This window comes from Ursus americanus, chromosome 18 (genome assembly GCF_024610735.1).
Source record: "Ursus americanus isolate L20-20 chromosome 18, mUrsAme1.1.p, whole genome shotgun sequence".
Classification (NCBI taxonomy): domain Eukaryota; kingdom Metazoa; phylum Chordata; class Mammalia; order Carnivora; family Ursidae; genus Ursus; species Ursus americanus.
Window position 1 is genome coordinate 7,830,335 of NC_142144.1, and position 21,335 is coordinate 7,851,669.

General features: G+C 57.0%; 3 protein-coding genes across 3 annotated transcripts; 1 reads left to right on the forward strand and 2 right to left on the reverse strand.

Moving 5' to 3' along the window:
- Positions 1-168: 168 nt before the first annotated feature.
- Positions 169-12,820, reverse strand: TTC16 (tetratricopeptide repeat domain 16). Its single transcript, XM_087869349.1, has 14 exons — positions 12,676-12,820; positions 11,778-11,950; positions 11,354-11,444; positions 11,049-11,192; positions 10,150-10,250; positions 9,929-10,058; positions 7,943-8,157; positions 7,137-7,381; positions 6,642-6,783; positions 4,798-4,963; positions 4,099-4,245; positions 3,780-3,938; positions 2,194-2,281; positions 169-1,830 (listed from the first exon to the last, which is right to left on the reverse strand). Exons 1-14 carry the CDS (start codon positions 12,691-12,693, stop codon positions 410-412), a joined length of 3,240 nt encoding a protein of 1,079 aa, XP_087725475.1. The 5' UTR covers positions 12,694-12,820; the 3' UTR covers positions 169-409.
- A 2-nt stretch (positions 12,821-12,822) lies between these two features.
- On the forward strand, positions 12,823-14,969 carry PTRH1 (peptidyl-tRNA hydrolase 1 homolog). The gene is made up of 5 exons (XM_045771133.2): positions 12,823-13,271; positions 13,624-13,843; positions 14,112-14,211; positions 14,390-14,435; positions 14,535-14,969. Exons 1-5 carry the CDS (start codon positions 13,176-13,178, stop codon positions 14,739-14,741), a joined length of 669 nt encoding a protein of 222 aa, XP_045627089.1. The 5' UTR covers positions 12,823-13,175; the 3' UTR covers positions 14,742-14,969.
- Positions 14,912-21,051, reverse strand: CFAP157 (cilia and flagella associated protein 157). Its single transcript, XM_087869350.1, is given in 11 exon segments — positions 14,912-15,002; positions 15,004-15,237; positions 15,239-15,469; positions 15,641-15,807; positions 16,178-16,328; positions 16,567-16,697; positions 17,092-17,359; positions 17,791-17,944; positions 18,656-18,927; positions 20,811-20,985; positions 20,988-21,051. Coding segments are annotated over 11 exon segments (1,938 nt in total).
- Between the last annotated feature and the right edge of the window lie 284 nt (positions 21,052-21,335).

Consider the following 21,335-nt stretch of genomic DNA (forward strand, 5'->3'; position numbering starts at 1 on the left):
TGGCTCGTGGCTGCTCTCTCCCTCTTCGGTCTGTGATTCTTGGCCCTTTGCTCTGGCATCATCCTCTCAATCATTCATTCCACACCCCGTGTCCCTGTCCTGTAAACCCAGGTGGAGACTTCTCAGTCTTCATGAACAGAGGGACTCAAGCTGCCACTTGGGCCTGGTTTTTAAAGTTTTTAATTTTATAAAAGAAGAGATACAATAAACTTAGCCATGGGACCAGAGGAATGTTGGCTCAGGTATCTAATTGCTCTGGAAGGAGGCTATTTTGCTGGGTGCCAGTGAATGTGTGTGGGGGTTAGAATCTCTCCATACCTAGCAAGACGTGAGGGGGCTGAATGGCCCCTTCAGGGAGCAGTGTAACTGCTGGGCCAACCTTTATTTTTCTGGGGTTCTGGCTCAGGCCCTAGGTAGTCGGGGGCTTTCTGAGATTTGGGCTCGATACCCAGGTGACCTTGGTTTTGCTGGAACCTGGGCTTGTGTCCTGCCTCCAGCTCTCGGCAGTCATGGTCTTGCTGGACCTTTGGCATTGGTCCTGAGTGGCCTCAGTGTTGCTGGGGCTCCAACTTGGATCATAGAAATCCTTGGTCTTGCTAGAACTTCGGATCAGTCCCCCACTCCGGCCGTGGGTGGCAGCCTTACTGGGTCCCCAGCTCTGGCCATGGGCAGCCTTGATCTTTCTAAGCCTCTGCCTTGGGCCCTGAGTGGCCTTGGTCTTGTTAGGCTTTTGTCTTGAGCCTTGGGTGGCCTCCGTCTGGCTGGGCCTTCGGCTCTGGCCCTGGGTAACCTCTGTCTTGCTGGAACTCCGGCTCTGACCCTGGGCAGCCTCTGTCTGGCTGGGCCTCCGGCTCTGGCCCTGGGCGGCCTCCGTCTGGCTGGGCCCCAGGCTCTGGCTCTGGGTGGCTTTGGTCCTGCTGGGGCTCCGGCTCTGGCCCTGGGCGGCCTCCGTCTTGCCGGGCCTCCGGCTCTGGCCCTGGGTGGCTTTGGTCCTGCTGGGGCTCTGGCTCTGGCCCTGGGTGGCCTCCGTCTTACTGGGCCTCTGGCTCTGGCCCTGGGCGGCTTTGGTCCTGCTGGGCCTCCGGCTCTGGCCCTGGGCAGCCTCTGTCTTACTGGGCCTCCGGCTCTGGCCCTGGGCGGCCTCCGTCTTGCTGGGCCTCCGGCTCTGGCCCTGGGCGGCCTCCGTCTTGCCGGGCCTCCGGCTCTGGCCCTGGGTGGCTTTGGTCCTGCTGGGGCTCTGGCTCTGGCTCTGGCCCTGGGCGGCCTCCGTCTTGCTGGGCCTCTGGCTCTGGCCCTGGGCGGCTTTGGTCCTGCTGGGGCTCTGGCTGTGGCCCAGGGTGGCCTCCGTCTTACTGGGCCTCCGGCTCTGGCCCTGGGTGGCCTCCGTCTTGCTGGGCCTCCGACTCTGGCCCTGGGCGGCCTCTGTCTTGCTGGGCCTCCGGCTCTGGCCCTGGGCGGCTTTGGTCCTGCTGGGGCTCCGGCTCTGGCCCTGGGCAGCTTCCATCTTGCTGGGCCTCCGGCTTTGGCCCTGGGTGGCTTTGGTCCTGCTGGGGCTCCGGCTCTGGCCCTGGGCAGCTTCCGTCTTGCTGGGCCTCCGGCTTTGGCCCTGGGTAGCTTTGGTCCTGCTGGGGCTCTGGCTCTGGCCCTGGGCAGCCTTGGTTTTTCTGGGGCTGTGGCTCAAGCTTAGGTCTTCTCTGTTGTTCTCCAACAGGTCTGAGGATTGAGTCTTCAGCAGTGAGGAGCCGGAGGATGTCACAGCAGTGGCTGAGGTGCTTTTGTATTCCTGGCAGATAGTGGACGTCTCTGTCTCTGAGGTGGACATGGTCCTGACTGGGAAGGATGTGCCAAGAGCATCTCTTAGGCTGCCCTTCCCAGACAGCTCCAGGAAAAGGAGGTGTAGGCCTCACCCTTGCCTTTATCCCAGAGGCCTTGCATGGCCAAGGGGAAGATCTGCCCAGCGCTCCTCGGCAACCTGAGCCCTGCAGGTGGGCCAGGGCTGTGGGATAAGTGGGAGTCACTGAGGGCTCACCATGCACCCTTCAAAGTGAGGATTATTCCTCCTACTTTATAATCACAGAGCTATAAGTAGCAGAGCCCAAATGCACATGCAGGCCAAGGAGTCTCTGACCCCTGACCTTTGCCTGCTCTGCTGCTTTGGCTTACTCAGGCCTGGCAGGATCACTGGGGACTTACAGCCCAAGATGGAGCCTGAAGAGGTCTGCTCAAGGTAGCTGTCGGACAGGGACCTCACCCTGCTGGGTGCAGGCTCCCGCTTCTCCTCCTAGGGCAGAAGACAGGTGGGGCAGTTGCAGGCCATGGGAGGCCCCGGGCAGGTGGCTCAGCTCTGGAAGGAAGGCCAGCAGCTTAGAGCTCCTCAGGGGGCCCCAGCTGGGGCTGGGCGGCAGGTGGAGAGGTGAAGACTGGACAGGAAGGGGAGTGATCAGACTAGATTGGCAGGGCACTGTGAGAAATTTCGGCAGTCTTCAAGAGACTGCTTGGGCCTCAGGTCTGCCTTCTGCAAAATGCAAATTCGTTTCAGTATGGGATAGTCCTCTGTCAACTGTAAAGTGCCGTACCCCGGGGCATGGCTAGTGAGGAACTGAGCTTTTTATGCTTTCCATTCTATCCCATTTTGTCCTCCTACATATCTGGGAGGGAACTACCGCTTTTACCATTTCATGGACCAGAAACCAAGGCTCCAGGAGCCTAAGCAGCCTGCCCACGACACTCAGCTAAGAAGCAGAGGAACAGAGCTTGAATCCAGGCCTGCGGGACTCCACAGCCGGGCTCTTGGCTGCCAGCCGCCTCTGGCCCACTCACGCCTGCCGACAGTACGGGATGTGTGGAAGCGGGGAGGGGGCAGGCAGAGCCCTAGCAACCAGCAGGCGCCAGCTCCACATCTCCCTGAGGGAGGGAGCTCACAATGACCTGGGGTGGGGGGCACGAGTTTTGTATTTTTGTGTTCTAGTGTGAGCTAGAGACTGTAGCGCTAGCCTTTTCCATTTACGGCCAGGGATGCTGGTCTTCCATCTACTTCATTTTCATAGCCTCCTTTGAACACAAAGGTACTTGCTGTCCGTCAGCAGCTGAGCAGACAGATCGTGGGCCTTTCCCAGGACGGAATTCTTGACCAGCGATGAGAACAAGCAGTCAACTTAGATGCATCTCACAAACAAGCTTAGTGAAGGGAGTCCGAGACAAGCAGGCACACCGTACTTGTCCACTGATGCGAAGACATGCACGTTCAGTTGTGATGTTAGGGATCAGGACAGCCTTGGGGGTGCACTGGGCTAAGGGAGGGGCCCAGCAGGGGGCACGAGGGGGCTTTGGGGGAGCTGGGAGTGTGTTCTTTCGATAGGTAATGGCGTCACAGGTGTGCTCCGTTTGTGAAGATTCATCAGCTCACTCACCGTTGATTTGTGTACTTTTCTATATTTATGTGACATTCAATAAAAAGTTCTTAGAGATGGATTTAAGAATTAAGAAAATCCAGGCACAAATGCCCAGTGCACACAGAATTTATGAAGGTGAGTGTGGCAAGGTGTGGGGAGGCTTCTCTGTGAGGGGCCCACATCTTCGTGCCCTTCCTCAGGGGTGCCCCTTATTGATACCATCCCCAACTCAGCAGAAGGACCCCAGCCCAAGTCACACAGCGGAGCGGTGGGCAGAACCAGGCCTGGATGCCAGCCTCTAGCCAGTCTGCCGTCCTCAGCCCCGGCTCCAGCTACGCTCCACCCCAGACCTCAAGGGCCATAGGCCCCAGCCTGTGTCCCACTTACCTTTTCCTCCTCCTGGAGGGCCTCAGCTTTGTCTGGACCTGCTGGTTCTTCCTTGGGGGTCTGGGGAGGGGCCTGGAGCTCTTCAGAGATCCCAAACAAAGGCTGCCACTGGAAGTGCAAGGCCCGCGCCTTCTGGCGCGCTCGTTCCCGCTCCCTGAGCTGCCTGCCAAGCCATGGCCACAGAGTGCTGGGTAAGCCCCTCTGACTTGGCCCACCATCCCCGGGGTCTAGAGAGTGGCCTGAGGAGGCAGCGGGGACAGGAGGAGCCTTGATGCCCAGCCATTTCCCACTCCGGGCCCGGGGCCCCCACTTGAGGAACTTGCCCCACAATGCCTTGAGGGATGCCAGCCTGCAGGCTGCTCTCCAACACCTGATCCAACTGCAGCCTGGCCAGGTGGGCCACCCGGCTGCAGAGCACCTCCTCCACCGGCATGCCCGGGAAGAGGCTGGCCATCAGCGGGAGCAGCTGCCAGGAGAGAGCCAGGTGTGGGCCAGGGCAGGGGCCAGACGATGTGGTGCCACCCTGCCCTTGCACAGCCCTTCTCAGCGCTGACGTGGGGAGGGTTTACAAATTGCTGATTTTAAGGGCCAGATCTCCTTGCCCCAGGAACTGGGAGAAGCCTGTGAGGAGGCCCACCGGGAGAGGGCGCCCTGACACAGCCAACTGTGGGTGCCTGCGCCAGCTCAGCGGGGTCTGACTGCTAAGCTAAGCGTATACCCTGGGGCAAGTGTACTGACTTCTCTGAGCCCTACCCTCCTCACCTGCAAATTGGGGGGGTGGTGGTGGTGGTGATAATGTTAGCTGTCTAGTGGGGTGCTGAAGAGGGGTAAATGGCAATGCTGGCTGAAGTGGCTGGAACAGTCCCTGCCACAGTGTAAGTGCCTGGCATCAACAGCTGTTTAGTTTTGCTAGGAAATCAGGCTTCTTTTAGGAACAGGGAGTATCTTTAGGCAATGGCAGGTATTGACTCTGGAGTCTGTCCCCTACCCCTCGCACCCTGGCCCAGCAGGAACCTACCTTGGGTTGCTTGGGGTTGAGAAGCAGGACGGTAGCAACATCCAGGCGGGCCCCTAGAATGTTCTGCAGGAGCTGCCGGCTCCTGGCACGGTGCAGGTAGTACGCGGCCTTCTGGGGGTTGTGCCGGATGGCCATCGAGAAGTGGCTCTCCGCCTTATTGAACTGCCTGCAGGACACAGTGGGCCACAGGCTGCAGTGCGCTGGGCCCCGGGGAGGGACATGGCGGCTCCCGGGCCCCCCCTGGGGAGTTTGGGGGAAATCAGGCTGACCTCTGCTCCCCCACCTCCACCATATGCCCCCCTGCGCTGCTCTTCTACCAGCTACACTCTTAATGGCCCCAACACTTAAATGCTAGTGTAAGACCCCAATAACAGTGAATGTTTTTAATATCCTGGAGGAAGGAGGGCCTTTCACAAGAATCTCACAAACCCAGCAGCTAAAAATGAGAAAATTAATTTGACTATGATTAAATCCCAAATTACTGAATAGCCAAACCACCACAAAGGAAAGCAACAAATAGGGGAAATACATTTTCCCAGAGAAGGCAGATAATAAGCTAAGTTTCCCAGCCTACAAAGACCTCCTGTAACAACAACAACAAAAAGCTTTAATGAGCAATTTATTATTTTTTTTTTAAATCTTACTTATTTAAGTAGGCTCTACGCCCAACGTAGGGCTCGAACTCACAGCCCCAAGATCAAGAGCCACATGCTCTACTGACTGAGCCAGCCAGGCGCCCCTTCATGAGCGATTTAACACCAAACGGGGCAAAAGGTTTGGGCCAGCCATAATGACCAACATGCACGAAAAAGATGCTGGATTGCACTAGCACGTTAAACAGCAACGTAAATCAACTGTGGGGGAGCGCCGTTTTCTCCACTAGATTAGCAGAACTGAAAACAGTCCTAACACCCCCCACAGTGGAGGTCTGGGGAAACGAAGACTCTCCATTCCTGGAGGAAGTTTATAGTGGCTCACTGTTTGTGGAGAACAATTGGATATTATTTTTTTAAAGATTTTATTTATTTGATAGAGAGGCAGCCAGCAAGAGAGGGAACAGAAGCAGGGGGAGTGGGAGAGGAAGAAGCAGGCTCCCAGCAGAGGAGCCTGATGTGGGACTCGATCCCAGGACTCTGGGATCACTCCCTAGGCCGAAGGCAGATGCTTAACGACTGAGCCACCCAGGCGCCCCTGGATATTATTATGTTTTAAAATGTTAAATGTCCACAACCTTCAACAACAGTTTAGCTCCCAGCAATCTAACTACAGCACTACTAGTATAATGCGTGAAAATGTATGTCTCGCATGCTCATTACAATAAAAAACAAAAAACAATCCAATTAGTCATCAGTAGAGAGTTGTCTAAAGAAATGAATTGTGGTACTTCCATAGAATGGAATACTGTGCAAATAATAAGAGAATGAGGTAGTCCTATATGTAATGACGTTGGAAGTAAAAAACCAAGTCAGAAAACAGTTTGGCGTGACTTTACTTTTGTAAAATGATAATTGTTAATATATGTATAGGAAAAATCTGGAGGGATCTTTACCAAACCTATGGGGGGACTAGTGTCGGGAGACAGGTATTAGAAGGAACGTTCACGTTCTGAATTATACATTACCAAACACTTCAGTTTTTTTACAAAAAGCTCAATTACCATAGCAATATTCAGAAAAAAGTGAAGAATTTTTCACGAACACTTGAAAACTAAAACGGTTATTTAGGAGACACACCTGGGAGAGCACTGGATCTTGACCCAGGGGTTCCAGCAGGTGGCTCTGTGCCAGCCCCCCCCCCCCCCCCCGCACCTCCCTCCACAGCCCAGGACCGCCCGCAGCTTGCACCTGCTCCTCTGCTCACAGAAGCCCATCTTCTCCTGCAGCAGGCCCATGCGCAGGTTGGCACCCTCGTCCTGCGGGCTCAGCGCCAGCGCCTGCTGGTAGTCCGCCTCCGCAAAGGTCAGGTTGCCCAGCTGGAAGAAGCAATCTGGGGCCCCGGGACGGACGCAGGGCTGAGCAGGCCCCCAACCCCAGTGCCCAGGAGCCCCAGCCCAGCCTGCTCCACCCCCCCTCCAGGGGATCCTGAGACTGGTGGCTGTGAACTCCCGAACTCCCACTCCCGTGGGCTGTGCAGGGCGCCTGCCAAGCTTTTCCGTCCCTCAGGGCACCTTTTCCCAGCCGCCTGATTCTGAGCACTTTGAAGAGACTGTAGCCAGTTTGTCTAAGGCAGGATGTGTCCCCAGGGCCCTGAAGCTCTTTCCCTCCCCGCTCCCTCCCTCTGTCAGGGGGCTCAAGCGCCCAGCCCAGGGCTTAGGGGGGCGAGGGGCCGCCCCCACTCACCGCCCCGGTTGATGTAGAGGCCCTTCTCCTGCTGCTCGTCCTTGAGGGCCTTGTTGAGCAGCAGCACGGCCTCCTGGTAGGCGCCCTGCAGGTAGCAGTGCACGGCGAAGTCGTTGTAGGTCAGCAGTAGCTGCCGCTGAGCCTGCCGCACCATGCCCTCCTGGCTCTCGCTCAGCATGTCCAGCGCCTTCAGGAAGTCCTCCACGGCGGCGTCAAACTCCTGGAGCCGGCGGTGCACGGTACCCCTGTGCGGGAGGGACATGAAGGCCAAGGCACCCCCCAACTGGCGCTGGTGGCTCGAAGGCCCTCCCTTCATGCGCTACTTTGGGTGTGGGGCTGGCTCTGGATCACTACTCGGAGAGCCTGCTAGTCACAGGGAGTTTGCTCTACCCAAAAATAGCTTCCAGCTTTCTTTCTAGGAAGTAGGTGCGTGAGTGCCAACCTCTATGCTAAGGCCTGTTTGTACCTGGGACAGATGTTTTACCCCAGTTTATATGAGAAAACCTAGACTCAAGCAAGTTAAATGGCCCCAAATCACATAATAAGCCCTGGGGGAGGGGTAGATTCAAACCCAGCGGGAATGCTCAGCAGGCCTGGGCGTCCGGGATTCCCAGGTGAACAAGGGTGGCTGCCTGCCCCTCCTCCAAGGGCAATAACAGTTAAGACCTCTCCCTGGCTTTGACTCTAATGGGGAGTAGGGAAAGATTATTAGAGGCTACTTGGGGAAACTGAGGCCTGGGGAGGATTGAGGCCTCTTCTGAGACCAAGCAGCAGGACCCAAGATGGGTACCCCCACAACAGAGTACCGGAAGAGGAAGAGGCTAGGGTCCAGAGGGTTGTTCTCGATGGCACAGTTGATGCACTGCAGAGCATGCTGTAGCTTGCCCTGCACGGCTAGGATCCCAGCATCCTGACGCGCCTGCTGGGCTTGGTCCACCATCGTCTGGAGCAGCGCCTTGGCCTGTGGGTGCTTGGGATCCAACAGCAAGGCGCTGTGCAGGTCTCGATAGCAGAGGCTGGGCTGCAGGGGGCCAGGGATGGCATCAGGGCAGCCAGCTAAGCTGCTGCTGGACAGGCACACCTCCAGACCATGCCACCCACCCTCGATGTCCCTGCATTGCTGTGCCACCTTTTTTTGCCTCATGAAAGCAGCAGGGAGCATTATGGGATAATCCCATCCCAGGCCCCATCCCCGCCGGTCCCTTTCCAGATGCAACACCCTTCTGTAGCAGATGCCTCCTCCGTGGAGGACTTCAAAGCTCACTCAAGGTGGGGGGAGGGTGTGTCCTCCTGACTGTGACTGTCACATCCTCCCTATGCTCCCATGCACATGCCCTCCCCAACTCCCCTGACCTCTAAGCCCAAGACAACTCTGAGGACAGATGCAGGCCTGGGCAGGAGCAGAAAACATCCCCAGGCAAATACCTTCCACTGGGAGAGCAAGTCTGTCAGTCAGTCAACAAACAGTTTTAACAAGCATCCTGTGTCCTGTAGGGTAGTGGGTTGGACGGTGAGCAAACAGTGTGGACAGCAGTTGCAAGTGGAAGTCAGGAGGGGGAAGATGGCAGAGGCTCGGGACAGGGCTTTGGAGTAGGTGGGCTTGGGTTCAAGGGCAGCACCACGGAGAACTGGCTGTGTGACCTTGAGCAAGTCACCCAGGCCCTCTGGACCCATTTCCTCATCTGTGAAGAGGACAATGGGTTGTAGCTACTCAAATGATTACCTCAAGGATACCTTCAAGGTCAGCATGAGTCAAGGGCTTAGAACGTGCCTACCTATTACAGGGGCTGAGGTGGCAGGAGGGGCCAAACTCCCACAGCCAACAATTACCAATAATTACTAGTCTCCTGTCTTGGAAGGAGAATCTCTCGCTGACTCACTGCGGGGCCCAGAAGCCCAGCCCCCAGCACAGGGAGGCTCAGGTTTCCAGCTACCCCAGGATGGACCACCTGGTGACTGAGATGAGCCCGTCTATCCCTTCTCCCCCCTGAGTCTCCTAGGCCAAGCCCGAGCACCAGGCATTGTTGTGGATCCCTCCCTTTCCCTCCTGCCCTTCCCCAACCGTCTCTGCTCCTGACTTCCAAAGGACTGTGGGACTGGCCCCTTTCTGGCCACCCTCACGGCCACCCTCCCTTCCACCCTCCCGTCCAGGTGGATGGCACCCAGGCTCCCAGCCTCCAGATTTGCTCCTCTAGCCCAGACTCCTCCTGGCAGCCACAAGAGCTTTCTGAAGCTCCCTGCCCCAGGGAGCACCCTTTTGAGGCTCCTGCTGCCCCCAGGAAGAAGTCATGGGCCTCCTCGGTTCACAAAACCCTGCCTGATGCCCTCTCATACCTGCAGTCCCTCCTCTCTTGTGACCCCAAGTCTCCCTTGCTCCCAAGCTATTGCCTGTACTATCTGGCTCCAAGCCCAGACAGTGAGGCAAATAAGGAGAGACAGGAAAGGAGGAGGAAGGGCCACCTTATCTAACAGATCCTTGGGTGCCCCCACACTGTGCTGCTTCCCACATTTGTGAAATCATTCTCTGTGCAATCTGTTCAAGGACGTCTCCCTTGGGCTCTAACTTCCCTGAGGGCGGGGATGGCACAGGTTTCTCACCTGGTGGCTCCTGGGGGCTGACATAGGCCTGGCACAGAGCTAGATACGAGTGATAGCTGGACAACTATGCCGAGTGGTCAGCGAATGTCCCTACCACATGGGCAGCCTAATGGCCTCCCCTAATCTCAGGGTATGCTGGGGGCACCCACACAGGGGGAGGGCCACCCCCACCCCACCCACCCCACCTCCCCCACCTTCTGGAAGAAGTTGTAGAGCCTGGCTCGGAGGATGAAGACATCGGCATTGGTCGTGCCAAGCTTCACCTCCTTGGTGACGAGCGAGAGGCAGTCCTGATGCTGTTCGAGGGCCAGGAGACAGGCCATGCTGAGGACAGAGGGCAAAGACACTCTGTCTGCCAGGCAAGAGGGGCAGGAAGGGGCTGAAGGGAGAATGCAGCAGTGCACTGGGCACTCACCATCGGTAACGGAAGCTGGCTTTCTCCGGCTGGAGCGCAGAGGCTTGCAAGAAGACTTTCAGGGCTTCCCGGAAGGCACGTTGCTCAAACAGGCACTGGCCCTGGGGATGCAGGGGGCAGTCCCTTCTGCTTGTGACTCTGGCCCAGCAGCATCCACTAGCTACAGGGAGCACCCACTGGGGCAGGAGGTGAGAGAGACAAGAGCCAGGGACACAGCCCTTTAGATCTAGGAGAAACTTTAGGGGACAGAGACAGAGATGGAGAGAAATGGAGAGAAGGTGACAGAGATGGAGAGAGATACAGAGCGAGGGAGTGACAGAATTATACAGTTGGCAAAAGAGAGCAATACAGAAACAGGAACAGAGAGAAACAGAGAATCTTGGACTTTGTTGGTATTTTGTAGTTTGATATTTTTTATTTTGAATTGTAATTGGGGGACACTATTACCTTTTTAGTGCTTAGAGCCTCTAGATGCCAGGTTTGTGTGGTCCGGTACAGTAGCCACTCGCTTCATGTGGCTATGCAAATTTAAATTAATTAAATAAAATTTAAAATTCAGTTCCTCACTCACACTTACTCTATTTCAAGGGCTCAGCAGCTCCATGTGGCCAATGGCTACCAGATTGGACAGTGCAGAGTAGACCACTGTCATCACTGCAGAAAGTTCTATTGGGCAATGCTGCAAAACTTTATCCAGCCCTGGTTTTAAACCAACTCTGGAGGTGGGAGAGGTCATGAGAGGGGCAGCAGGCACAGACGCAGACACAGGGACAAGAAGGGCCCTAGAGAGACAGAGCTGGTCCCAGCAGCAAGGAAAACCCCCCACAGCTAGAGGGAGAGCCAACAGGCTTGGATGTGAGGTGGGCGCAGTGGGCGGGCTTGCAAGCAGCCCCGGGCACCTGCAGGTAAAGGACCAAGGTAAGCCGCTCCAGGTACTTGGTGTTTTCTGGCTGGAAGGAGTAGGCCCTTCGCAGGTTCTGGGCGGCCGAAGAGAAGTCACAGAGTTGGATGTAGGCCTCAGCTCGTAAAGCGTAGAAGTCTACCTGAGGAAGAGGGGACCCAGGCTGCTGTCCCCTCTCCACCGTCTGCTGAGGGCTGATGCTCAATAACCAGAAGGGACTTGGTGGCCCCGAGAGGAGGAGCCAGGCAGCCAAAGTGACAGTGAGGGCAAAGTGTCAGCAACCGCCCATACCCACCCCCTCACCAGCTGGGAGTCCAGGTGGAGGGCACGGGAAAAGAACAATACCGCCATCTCCCAGTCCTCTTTCTCCAAGCACTGCAGGCCTTGGTGGTAGCTGTGGAGGTAGGGGGGCACAGGCAGAGGGGCTGGCCCTGCCTTTGACCAGCCCAGGGCATACAGCTGTGGCCGTGGGAGTGGGTTGGGAGGAGGGGGGACGTGAGCGGAGAGACAGGGTGGGGTCAGTAGACAGAGACCCAGGGAGAGGAGCCTGGTATTCTTGGAGCTCATCCCCGCCAGCAGCCTTTCATCTGCTGAAGTGGAAGAGCCCTATTATACAGTTGAGTTCACTGAAGGCCAGAGAGGGAGACTAACTGACCCAAGTCTGTAGGGCACACCACTGGGTGTGCAGGATAGGAACCTGGGACCGTGGGACAAGGTAGTCACTCACTACTCCCTGACTTTGAGGGGCACTGTTAATCCCGTGACCTTCGGTTTTACATCATCCAAGTTCTGGAACACCTGGCTGCTCCCAAAGATGCGCTGTAGGGTTCCCTTTGGGACTGGAAACACCCATGGCTTTGGGATGGGCTGTGATGGAGCCGGGTCAAGCTCCAGAGTATCCTAGAACCAAGGGACAGCAAGCTGGGGCAAGCCTCAGAGATGACCCCTGACCCTCTTACACGCTCTCCTCAGGTGTTTTACAGGATGGATGAGGGCTGGAAATGAGGCTGGTAGGAGGCACAATTTGGGTTTTGGTGGCACTCCCAGTCCCATTTCCTTTAGGGATGTTCCAACTTCACTCTCTCCAGTCCTGCCTCTCTCCCTCTCCTATGTCAAGGTCAGGGGCCAGAGTTCTTACACTCACACTGCACTCTGCTCTCCTTCTGGTCCTCCTCAGCTCCACCTCTTAGTTCCGGAACTCCCAAAACACCCCAAAACTCTAACGTCTCCAGCTCAGGCCCTACCCCAAGCTGCAGGCCCAGGAGGTCCCACAGCCCTTTGCATATCCTGTGGGACCCTCATGACTAGCAGGGCAAATTGAACACCTCACCTGACTTCTGCCCCAGGCGTTCCCACATTGGTGAGTCCACCTTCTCAGGCAGTCACCTGTGTCCTATCAGTCCTCGTGTCCTGTCTGTCCCACTTCCTGAAGATCTCTTAGTTCCCTTCTCTTCTCCGGCCAACTCTGACCTCCCCAACCGCTCACACGTCTCAAGCCCTCACTTTTCTGCACTGCGGCCAGGGACTTCCTGAATCGCACAACTTATCCTGCCTCTCCTGTACTTTTTAAAAACCTTTCCTGCGAACTCAGCCTCGGCCTCTTCTCTCCTGACCCTCTCCCGCACCTCTCTGGAGTTTGTCATGAATTCCCTTCCGGGAGGACCTCTGGAGGCCCACTGCCGAAGTTGCCAGGAGCCATCTCCAAGACGCTCATAGGCTCCGCCCCCTCAGGCCACGCCTCCGGGATCCAAGGGTTGTTAAGAGCCGGAAGGAGGTTAGCAAATTTATCCGCCGGGGAGGCTGAGGCTACGTCAGGCAGAGGACTTGCCAGGTTTCCGCAGCGAGGCAGGGCCACAGCAGGGGCCAGAACAAGGCTCCCTCCTCCCAGCCCGGAGGTCATACAAGGGCTCCGCGAGTTCACAACAAACCCCACAGAAACACCGTGAGGAGGCACCGCGGAACGCGCTGAGGCTCCAGAGAACACCACCGCCCCGCCACTTCCGCTCCTTAAAGCACGCCGGCCCGTAGCCCGCCCGGGATTGGACGCTGGGGACAGCTGGCCACCGCGATTGGTCGACGGCTGAGAACGTCAAGGGGCGGGGCCGAGGACGTGAATAGGAATATCATGCCGCGGCTCGGCAGCCTGAGAGCGACGCTGTGGCTGAGGCGCGCCATGAGCCTGGGGGTTTTGGAACCCCGGCCGCCGGGGAAGCGGTGGCTTGTGAGTGGAGTGGGGGGCGGCGGCGTAGGGGCTCCCGGGCCCTAACTAGCTTCTGTTCTGACATTGTCTCCAGACAACATTCCCCAAATTCCTTGTCTCGGTTTTCTCATCTAGAAAATGGGTCCAGTATTCTGACGGGCCCTAAACTTCTGGGAACTCTGCTCTGACCGCTCAGCTCGCGGGGCCCTCAGCCTTCTGGAGTCTCCGGGGTTTCTGGGCCCCCTTCTTCGCGCCCCTTTCCCACTCTACCCTGCCGTCCGTTTTCCTTTCTCTGGCTTGGATCCTAGGGGGCGCTGTGAGGTAGAGGGTGGCGAGAAATGTCGGGCCTCAGTTTCCCTGGTGCCGCCCGCAGGTGGCCGGCCTGGGGAACCCTGGACTGCCCGGCACGCGGCATAGCGTGGGCTTGGCGGTGCTGGGGCAGCTGGCGCAGCGGCTGGGTGTGGCGGACGGCTGGGCGCGCGACCGGCGCTGCGCCGCCGACCTCGCCCTGGCCTCGCTCGGGGATGCCCAGCTGGTCCTGCTTCGGCCGCGGCGCCTCATGAACAACAACGGGCGCAGCGTGGCCCGGGCGGGTGAGTTGAGGGCACCCGAGGAGGCTGGCCGGGAGGGCGCAGGGGCGAGAGGGGGGGTTCTGGGCGGCGGCAGATCTGTTCACCTCCAGGTGCCTGTTGAGCTCCAATTGCTGCGTATGGCCTTGGGTACTTGGAGGAATCTCAGGTTCTTTATATGTGAAATGGGGTTAATTGCGGTCCCTCCTCATGAGAGCTGTGAATCGGGACAACCTCCCCCCCCCCCCCGGGCTGAAGGGCAGTAACCAGGGCCACTGTTGTCTGTGCCCAGCGGAGCTGTTTGGGCTTACTGCTGAGGAGGTCTACCTGGTGCACGATGAACTGGACAAGCCCCTGGGGAAACTGGCTCTGAAGCTTGGGGGAAGCTCCAGGTGAGGCCCTGAGCAGGTCAGGGTGGGCCAGGGAGGAGCCTCCCAGTTGGAGTGGGGTATGAATGCCGATCCCAGTCTCGGCAGGGAATAGGGGTGTTCTGACCCCAGCCGCGGCTGGGAGGGGTGAAGGGTGCCAATCTAGGGAAGCACTAATTGGCCCTTCCGTATCCCTTTGAAGGGGCCACAACGGAGTCCGTTCCTGCATTACCTGTCTCAACTCCAGTGTGAGTCTGCCCCCCCTGTCCTGCACTGGGTCTGGTGGGCCAGCATGGGGCCCCCGACACTCCTTATCAAAGCTCTCTGGGTCCCTCTGATCCCCACAGGCAATGCCGAGGCTGCGGGTGGGCATTGGGCGCCCGACACACCCTGACACGGTGCAGGCCCACGTACTGGGCTATTTCTCCGCCGCTGAAAAGGAGCTGCTGCCTCCATTGCTGGAGCGAGCTACCGACCTGCTCCTGGACCACATCCGTGAGCGAAGCCAGGGCCCCCCATCAGGCTTTGTCATCACTGGACACGTGCCTGCCTGACCACCATGCCCACACACCTAGCCATGTTCACAGAGGTGCCACGCCAACTTGTGGTATCTGCTTTTTATAGAACTCTTCTCTGGGCTGCCCCAGGCTGCCTGTGGATTAAAGAGGGGACTGTGGCCACAGTGGTCCACTTCTGGAATGGGGATTGGTCTTCTCTCTGTGTCTTACTTGGAAAGTAGAGAAACTTCAGGAAGACTAAACTTTTTGAACCTTTTTGGAGAACTAGAGGTGTGGATCTGTAAGATTAAAGATGCGGCTTGAAGCTGAGGCCTCCTGGGTAGGGGGTGTCCCGGGGGATCCCACCCTTCCCCTGCCAGTGGAGGAAGGGCCAACAGGGTCCAGCAAGCCCCCTTCCCAGGCGACGTGTGGGCATGCCTTAGCACACTGAGGCCTTGCCACACTTTTCTGTGGGGAAAATGTGGGCTTAGAGAGCTGGGCACAGCCCCCAGGCCATACAGCTGCAGCGTGGCAGAGCTATGATCTGTACCTCAGCTGGCTGCTGTCTTGCCGTCCCTGGGGCCCTTGGCACTCTCACCTCAGGGCAGCTGTGCGCCTGGAGGGTTCCCACACGGGTGGTGTGTGAGAGCAGCCTGAGGTCCTCAGGGTTGGGTGGGATGTGGGCCCGTCGAGGTACCACGCCCAGGTCCCCCGGCTGGTAGGGTGTGATGCTGGATAGCTGCTGGGGCAGAGACCCCATCTTGGGTGGCTGGGTGCTGGGCTGGCTGTGGAGAAGAGACTGGCATCACCACCTCCATTTCATAGTTGAGGAGGCTGAGGTTCAGAGAGGCCTTGGGGAGCCAGGTTTCTGGTGGCCCGGGGTCAGCCAAGAAGAGCCCCTGGCCAAGTCCCACAGCTGCTGCCTCTGAAGTCATACAGAAGTCATACTCACTCACCTCTCCTTGCGTGGGCCATGGGGCTGGCTCTCTCGCCGGGGCCACACCGCCGGCTGGGGACTTAGGAGCGTGGCCGTGCGGAGCATGGTCAGCAGCTGCTGCAGCATCTCCTTGAGCTGTAGCTGGAACACAACATCAAAGTCGCCGTCCTCCTCATCGGGTTGCATCTGCCGGTGAGAGTGGGCCATGGGGATTAGGCCCGGAGTGGCCCCAACACCCACCTCTGGGAAACTCCAACCCCGGTGCCTGTTTTCTCCAAGTGTGCCCTGGCTATGGTGGGATACCCATTCTCCAAATGTGAAGCCTGAAGCACAAGGCCTTCCAGGGCCTCAGCGAGGGACTCGAGCAACTTTGAGACCTTCAGGGGATCTTTGGAGTGCAGGATCAGGAAAGGACAGACTTGCCAGGAGTCTCTCTAGGGGAAAGGTACGGCCTCTGGCCCTGGCCTGGCCCTCTCCCGGTATCCCCATTATCTCCAAGCAGTGTTTGACATTGGCCCACTCCCCCCGCCCCTGACTTTTACCCACTTCCTGTCACCTGTAGAATGTCCTGTAGGAAGACGGTGGCTTGGGCCAGGGCTGTCTCCAGACTTGCCCGAACCTTCTGCTCTTTGGTCAGCTCCTGCTGTTGCCGTTGTGCCTTAGCTTGCTGCCTCTCCAGCTGCAAGTTCAGCTGGTCTCTCTGACTCCTGCACCCAGGACCGGGACGAGTCAGCCCCCTCCCCGTGCTAGGCCGTTTCTCTCTAACCCACAGGGGCCCTCATCCAGCCCCAGGCCTTAGCCTGCTAGACAGACAAAGCCTCAAGACCCCCTCGAGAAAGGGGAAGCCACTGGCCTGTGTCATGGCATGTGGCCTAAAAGGGATGGGCTCAAGACCCCCACCCCCCCTGCTTGCCCCCACTGCTCACCCCTCTCTCTGGGCCACACCTCAGAGCCTGGTTGTCCTGCTGCAGCTGCCCAAGGCTCTGCTCCAGTTGGCTCAGCTGGAGGCACAGCTGCTCGGTCTCCACTGTGCCCCGCTGATGCTCGAGGCACTTCTCGGTCAGCATGAGGATGATCTGCGGGTGCAGGCAGGTGGCCATGCCCTGGGCCTACTGCAGGCCCTCTGCCAGCCACGCTCCCCCACCTCAACCAGAGCTCACCCCGTTGTACAGAGAAGCCAGCCAAGGTCCTGGGGACCCAGCACCGTGTCTGGTCAGAGCCCCCGGATGCCCAGGGGTGGGTTCCACTTCAATGAGTTATGGGGCTTTAGACCAAATAAAAGCCAGAGGTGCACCCAGCACCCAGGAGACCCCACAGAGGACCCCGTCCCCTCACTGCTGCCTCCCTCATGACTGGGCGCCAGCCTGGGGTCCAACCCTGCCAGGCTGTGTTTGCCCTGAAGCAGCACCCCTAGGGTTCCCTCCTGCTTTATGTGCCAAATGCCCTGTGATGAGGGCCTGGCAGGCACACCTTATGGTGGCCTCTGCTATGCCTGGCCATGACCTTCTGGGTGTTTTCCAGCAGATCCAGCTGTTTGCACAGCTTGTCCTGGGTGCCCTTGAGCTGCTCATTCTCCTGCAGCAGCTGCATGCCTTGCCGGGATATCTTGGACAGCTGCAGGGTGACCGTGTTGTTCTCTATGATGGCCCGCTTCGTCGTGTCCCACATCTGGTTAGTGGCCACCTTGCGGAACTCGGTGGCTACCAGGTTCACACGCTGGATGATCTCTTTCCTCAGTCTAGTCAGTATGGGTGGGAAGGAGGGGGCATCAGGCAGAGTTGGCACAGGCACTGCCCTCCCATGTGGGGTTCCCCAGAGTGCTCAGGGCCACCACTATGCTCTATTTCCCAGGATGAGCAGGTCTTCAGGCAGGAGGATTTTCATGGTAGACCCTTTGTACCTCTGGCATTTTGACCCATATTAATGTATTATTTTTACCTATTGAGTAAATATAATTTAAGTCACCAAAAGTGGCAAAAGGAAGTCCAAAGATTCTCTAATGCCAGGGTAAGGATTAGAGCTGGGCGCTTATCTGTTTTCTCCTACTCTTTACAAATCACCAGCCAGGCTGGGGAGTTCTTGAGCTAGTGCAATCCCCCCAATTAGAAGCTGAGGCTGTCGGAGTCCTGAGGACTGAACTGTGCTTCGCCCCAGCACCCAGCTGCCCACCTGTCCTTGTCCAGCACGGACTTCTTCTCTAGGTTGTACACGTAATCCTTGTATTCACTCTCCTGCTTCCGTAGCTGGTCCTCCAGCGACGCGAACTTGTCTGTGAGCTCCTCCTTCTGCAGCCGGAACTCTTCCAGAGCTGCCAGCTTCCCCCCTGCCCCACCGCAGGGCACAGGCCTGGTGAGGGGCCACTTTGGGAGGGCAGGGCCCCCGCAGGGCAGCAATGGCCTTGAGCGATCCTCCTCCCTCCCCACTTCCTCCATGTCCTCTTGCCCTCCCTATGCTTCCTAATCCAGTAGGGCCAGACCCCTGGCCCTACAACATGTCATGCCCAGTCCTGCCCACGTTCATAGTCTTCATCTGGAATGCCCCCTCTTCCCTGCCACTAATGTTATGAAGCCTCATTCAGTTTCCACCTCAGAAAAGCCTCCCTTGACTTCTGTTTTCTGGAAAATGACATTGACAGCAGCCACTGAACTTGAACACCTTCTCTGGGCCAGGCTCTAATGCTGTCCTTAATCCTCAAAACAATGCTTGCCAGCTAGGTGACCTTGGGCAAGACAATTCAACTTCTTGAGGTGCTTGCTCACCTACAAACTGGGTGATAGTATTTCCTTCCCTGGGCGGTGACTGGGACGATTAGAGAAGATAATGCGTGGGAAGAAGACGCACATAGCTGCTGTTACTCAGGGTAGACCTATTATACCCATTTCCCAGATGAGAAAACTGAAGGTCAAAGAGAAGTGCTTGCCCAAGGCCACAAAGTCAGTGGCAGAGCTGGGATTAGAGCCCCAAGAGCAAGAGCACTGGGTTTCCTCCCCCATGGTGTGTGCCCCCAGACTCGCCTGCCAGTACTCCTCCTCACCAAGGATGATGTTCTCCGTAGTGAGCTGGTCCTTGGTCTCCTGGAACTCATGGCGCACCTGGGCTAGCTGTGCCTCAAAGGCATCTTTCTCCATCTCCTTGGCCAGCTGCAGGCTTTGGAGCTGCTCATTGAGGTCAGTGATCTCATCCACGCGCTGGTTGAGTGTGCGCTTGAGGAAGGCCACGATCTCCTTCTTGTTGTTGGCCAGCTGCTCAAACTCTTGGCGGAACAGCTTCTCCTGAACAGCCAGCTCGTCCCACTTGCGCTGGTACCTGGGGCGGGGGTGGGGCAGAGATCCAGGGAAGTGGGCAAGCCAGGCTTCCACGCAGCGAGGCCCGTTCCCCTGGACCTCCCATAGAGGGGCATTTGAGGTTCCTCACGTGGAAATCCAGCCTCATCTCCCACTGTGCCCCCTGATCTGCACTCATGACCACAGCTAACACCTGTGCTCAGCGCTTTACATCCATTACATCACCAGAATGTAAGCTCCATCAGGCCAGAGCCTTTGGTATATTCACAGCTATGTCCCCAACACCTAGGATAGTGTCTGGTATATACTAGGCACTCGGTGTGTATATGTTGAATCCATGAGGAAGTGGGTACTATGATAATTATACCCATTTTACAGATGAGGAAATGTAGGCTCAGAGGGATGAAGAAATTCCTAGTAAGTGGCGAAATCAGAATTTGAACCTCAGTCAGTCCGTCTGACCCTAAAGTCGAGGCTCTTAACCACAGTGTTTACTGCTGCAGTTGGCCAGCTCTGCACCCCCACCACCAACACGTTCATGCTTTGCAATCCCAAACCTTTGAACATGTCTTCCTTGCCTTTGTTCACTGAGTGAACCCTGGTGAGCCTCCTCAGTGGAGCCTTCTTGGACCCGAGCCACATTTGTGACCCTCTTTTTGGTGCCCTCCTGTCAGTGGGTCCTTGTTCCAATGGGCAGTCAAGACCTGATGTCATATCTATCTTCAGTTGGCAGACCCTGACCACCTCCACCTCTGTATTCTTGGGGCCTGACAGAGGGGCTCTGCAAACAGTAAGCACCTAATAACTGTCCCAAATGCATTATCCCCAAATACATTTCATCTGGTGTCTCAGCTTGAGAGAAACTTGGGAATTTTTAACAGTATCATATAATTGATTTACTGGTGTTTCCAGTGGAATAATTTGTAGAAGTTCTTTGGAAAGATGTTTTAGTTCATTATTTACTCAACCAACATCTTTTGAAGGGCTACTGCATACAGAGCATTGGGCGGTACAGAGCTGAATGACCTGCTTTCGGAGTGAGGAAGCAGCTTGGTGTAGGGAGGTCAGAAGGGCCAGGGCTCCCAACCTAGCACCTCCTCCTGGGAGTGACTTCCTTCCCTGAGTCTCAGTCCCTCCACCTGTACAATGGGGATGATGTCAGGACCTCTCGTGGGACTGTTTCAAGGATGAAGTGAGCACCAGCACAGGACCCACCTGGTGCATATGAAGGACTCAACATTAGCTGTGAGTATCTGCAACATCATCTGGGGAAGAACTGCCTAATGGTCACTAAAGGGGTTTGTCTTTTAAGGGTCACCCTGAGACTAGGCTGGTGCATCGTAAGTGGGAGGAAACTAGTTTTAAAATAAGAAAAATGGGCAAGTTAGAGACCCCTCCCACACACACTACCATCTCACACTACCATCTATGCCACACAGTTACAGGGAGACAACCCTCCTCATTTACTTGGGCCCAGAGTGAAAAAACACCTGAGAATCAGTACAGGCACTCTGGGAGTGGGAGGGGTGGTGGAAGAAAGGACATAGGATCCACCCCCCTGCCGGGGGCTGCCATTTTCAATTCATCCCACTGATTGAACTCTGTCCTTTTATAAAGCACATAATCCCACGGGGCAGGAGTGAGGCAGGGGGAGGGGTACTTGCCTGAGGCAGGGTTGCCAGTTAGCATTAGGACCCCAGGAATCTGGGAGCCGAGATAGGGTGGGGTCAAATTGTGAAGCTTCTCAATGTTACTTATGAGAAAGCAGGCTGGGGGTGGGGGTGGGGTCTAGACATCACATGGGAAGCCAAACACAGGCCTAGGACCCCCTGAGTGAGCCTGCTCTTTCGTCAGCTGTAAGCAGGGCCTCTGACCCAGCAGACCAGCCTCCCTGACCCCACCCACCGGGCCAGCCTGTCCTCCAGGTCTCTGATCTGGATGTGGTAGAATTCTCGGTTCTCCTCGCTTAAAGCCGTTTCCATGGGCTTGTTGGCCATGTTGGGATCCTTCTTGCCACCTTTCTTCTTCTTGACCTCGGGCTCCTTGGCCCCCTTGGTTGCCTTCTTTTTGGGAGCCATGGCGGTGGCAACCACTACTCCAGGGCCCCTTTAAGAAGCCAGATGGTTGCTAAGGAAGGTAGTCCCATACATAGCAACAAACTGAGGGAGTGAGGCAGAGCTTAAAGGGACCCTGCCCTCTTCCTGGCAAGGCTGGGCTCTAGCAACTGGCCTTCCCCTCCAAGGCCAAGCACCACAGAGGCCCTGGGCCGGGGTGTCCCAGGCCATGGCATCTCAAAGATCGGGATGCCAGGCTCTTGGGGCACTTTTTTGGGCTCTGGGGAGACCTCACCTTCCCCCAGGTGGAAATGTTACAATGGGTGAGCCCTAGAAACCACCACCTTGCCAATCAGAGAGGGGGGACCTTCCCAGA

What these genes read in the sequence shown, in the direction of transcription:
- TTC16 (XM_087869349.1), bottom strand. An exon ending in CCCCTCAAAGTCAGGGAGTA is followed by an intron (nt 11,445 to 11,777) that starts GTGAGTGACTAC and finishes CTACCTCCACAG; the next exon opens with CTACCACCAAGGCCTGCAGT. An exon ending in CCCTCCAGGAGGAGGAAAAG is followed by an intron (nt 2,282 to 3,779) that starts GTAAGTGGGACA and finishes CTTCTGCCCTAG; the next exon opens with GAGGAGAAGCGGGAGCCTGC.
- PTRH1 (XM_045771133.2), top strand. Translation starts at nt 13,176, where the DNA reads ATGCCGCGGCTCGGCAGCCTGAGAGCGACGCTGTGGCTGAGGCGCGCC. An exon ending in GCGCAGCGTGGCCCGGGCGG is followed by an intron (nt 13,844 to 14,111) that starts GTGAGTTGAGGG and finishes GTCTGTGCCCAG; the next exon opens with CGGAGCTGTTTGGGCTTACT. An exon ending in AAGCTTGGGGGAAGCTCCAG is followed by an intron (nt 14,212 to 14,389) that starts GTGAGGCCCTGA and finishes ATCCCTTTGAAG; the next exon opens with GGGCCACAACGGAGTCCGTT.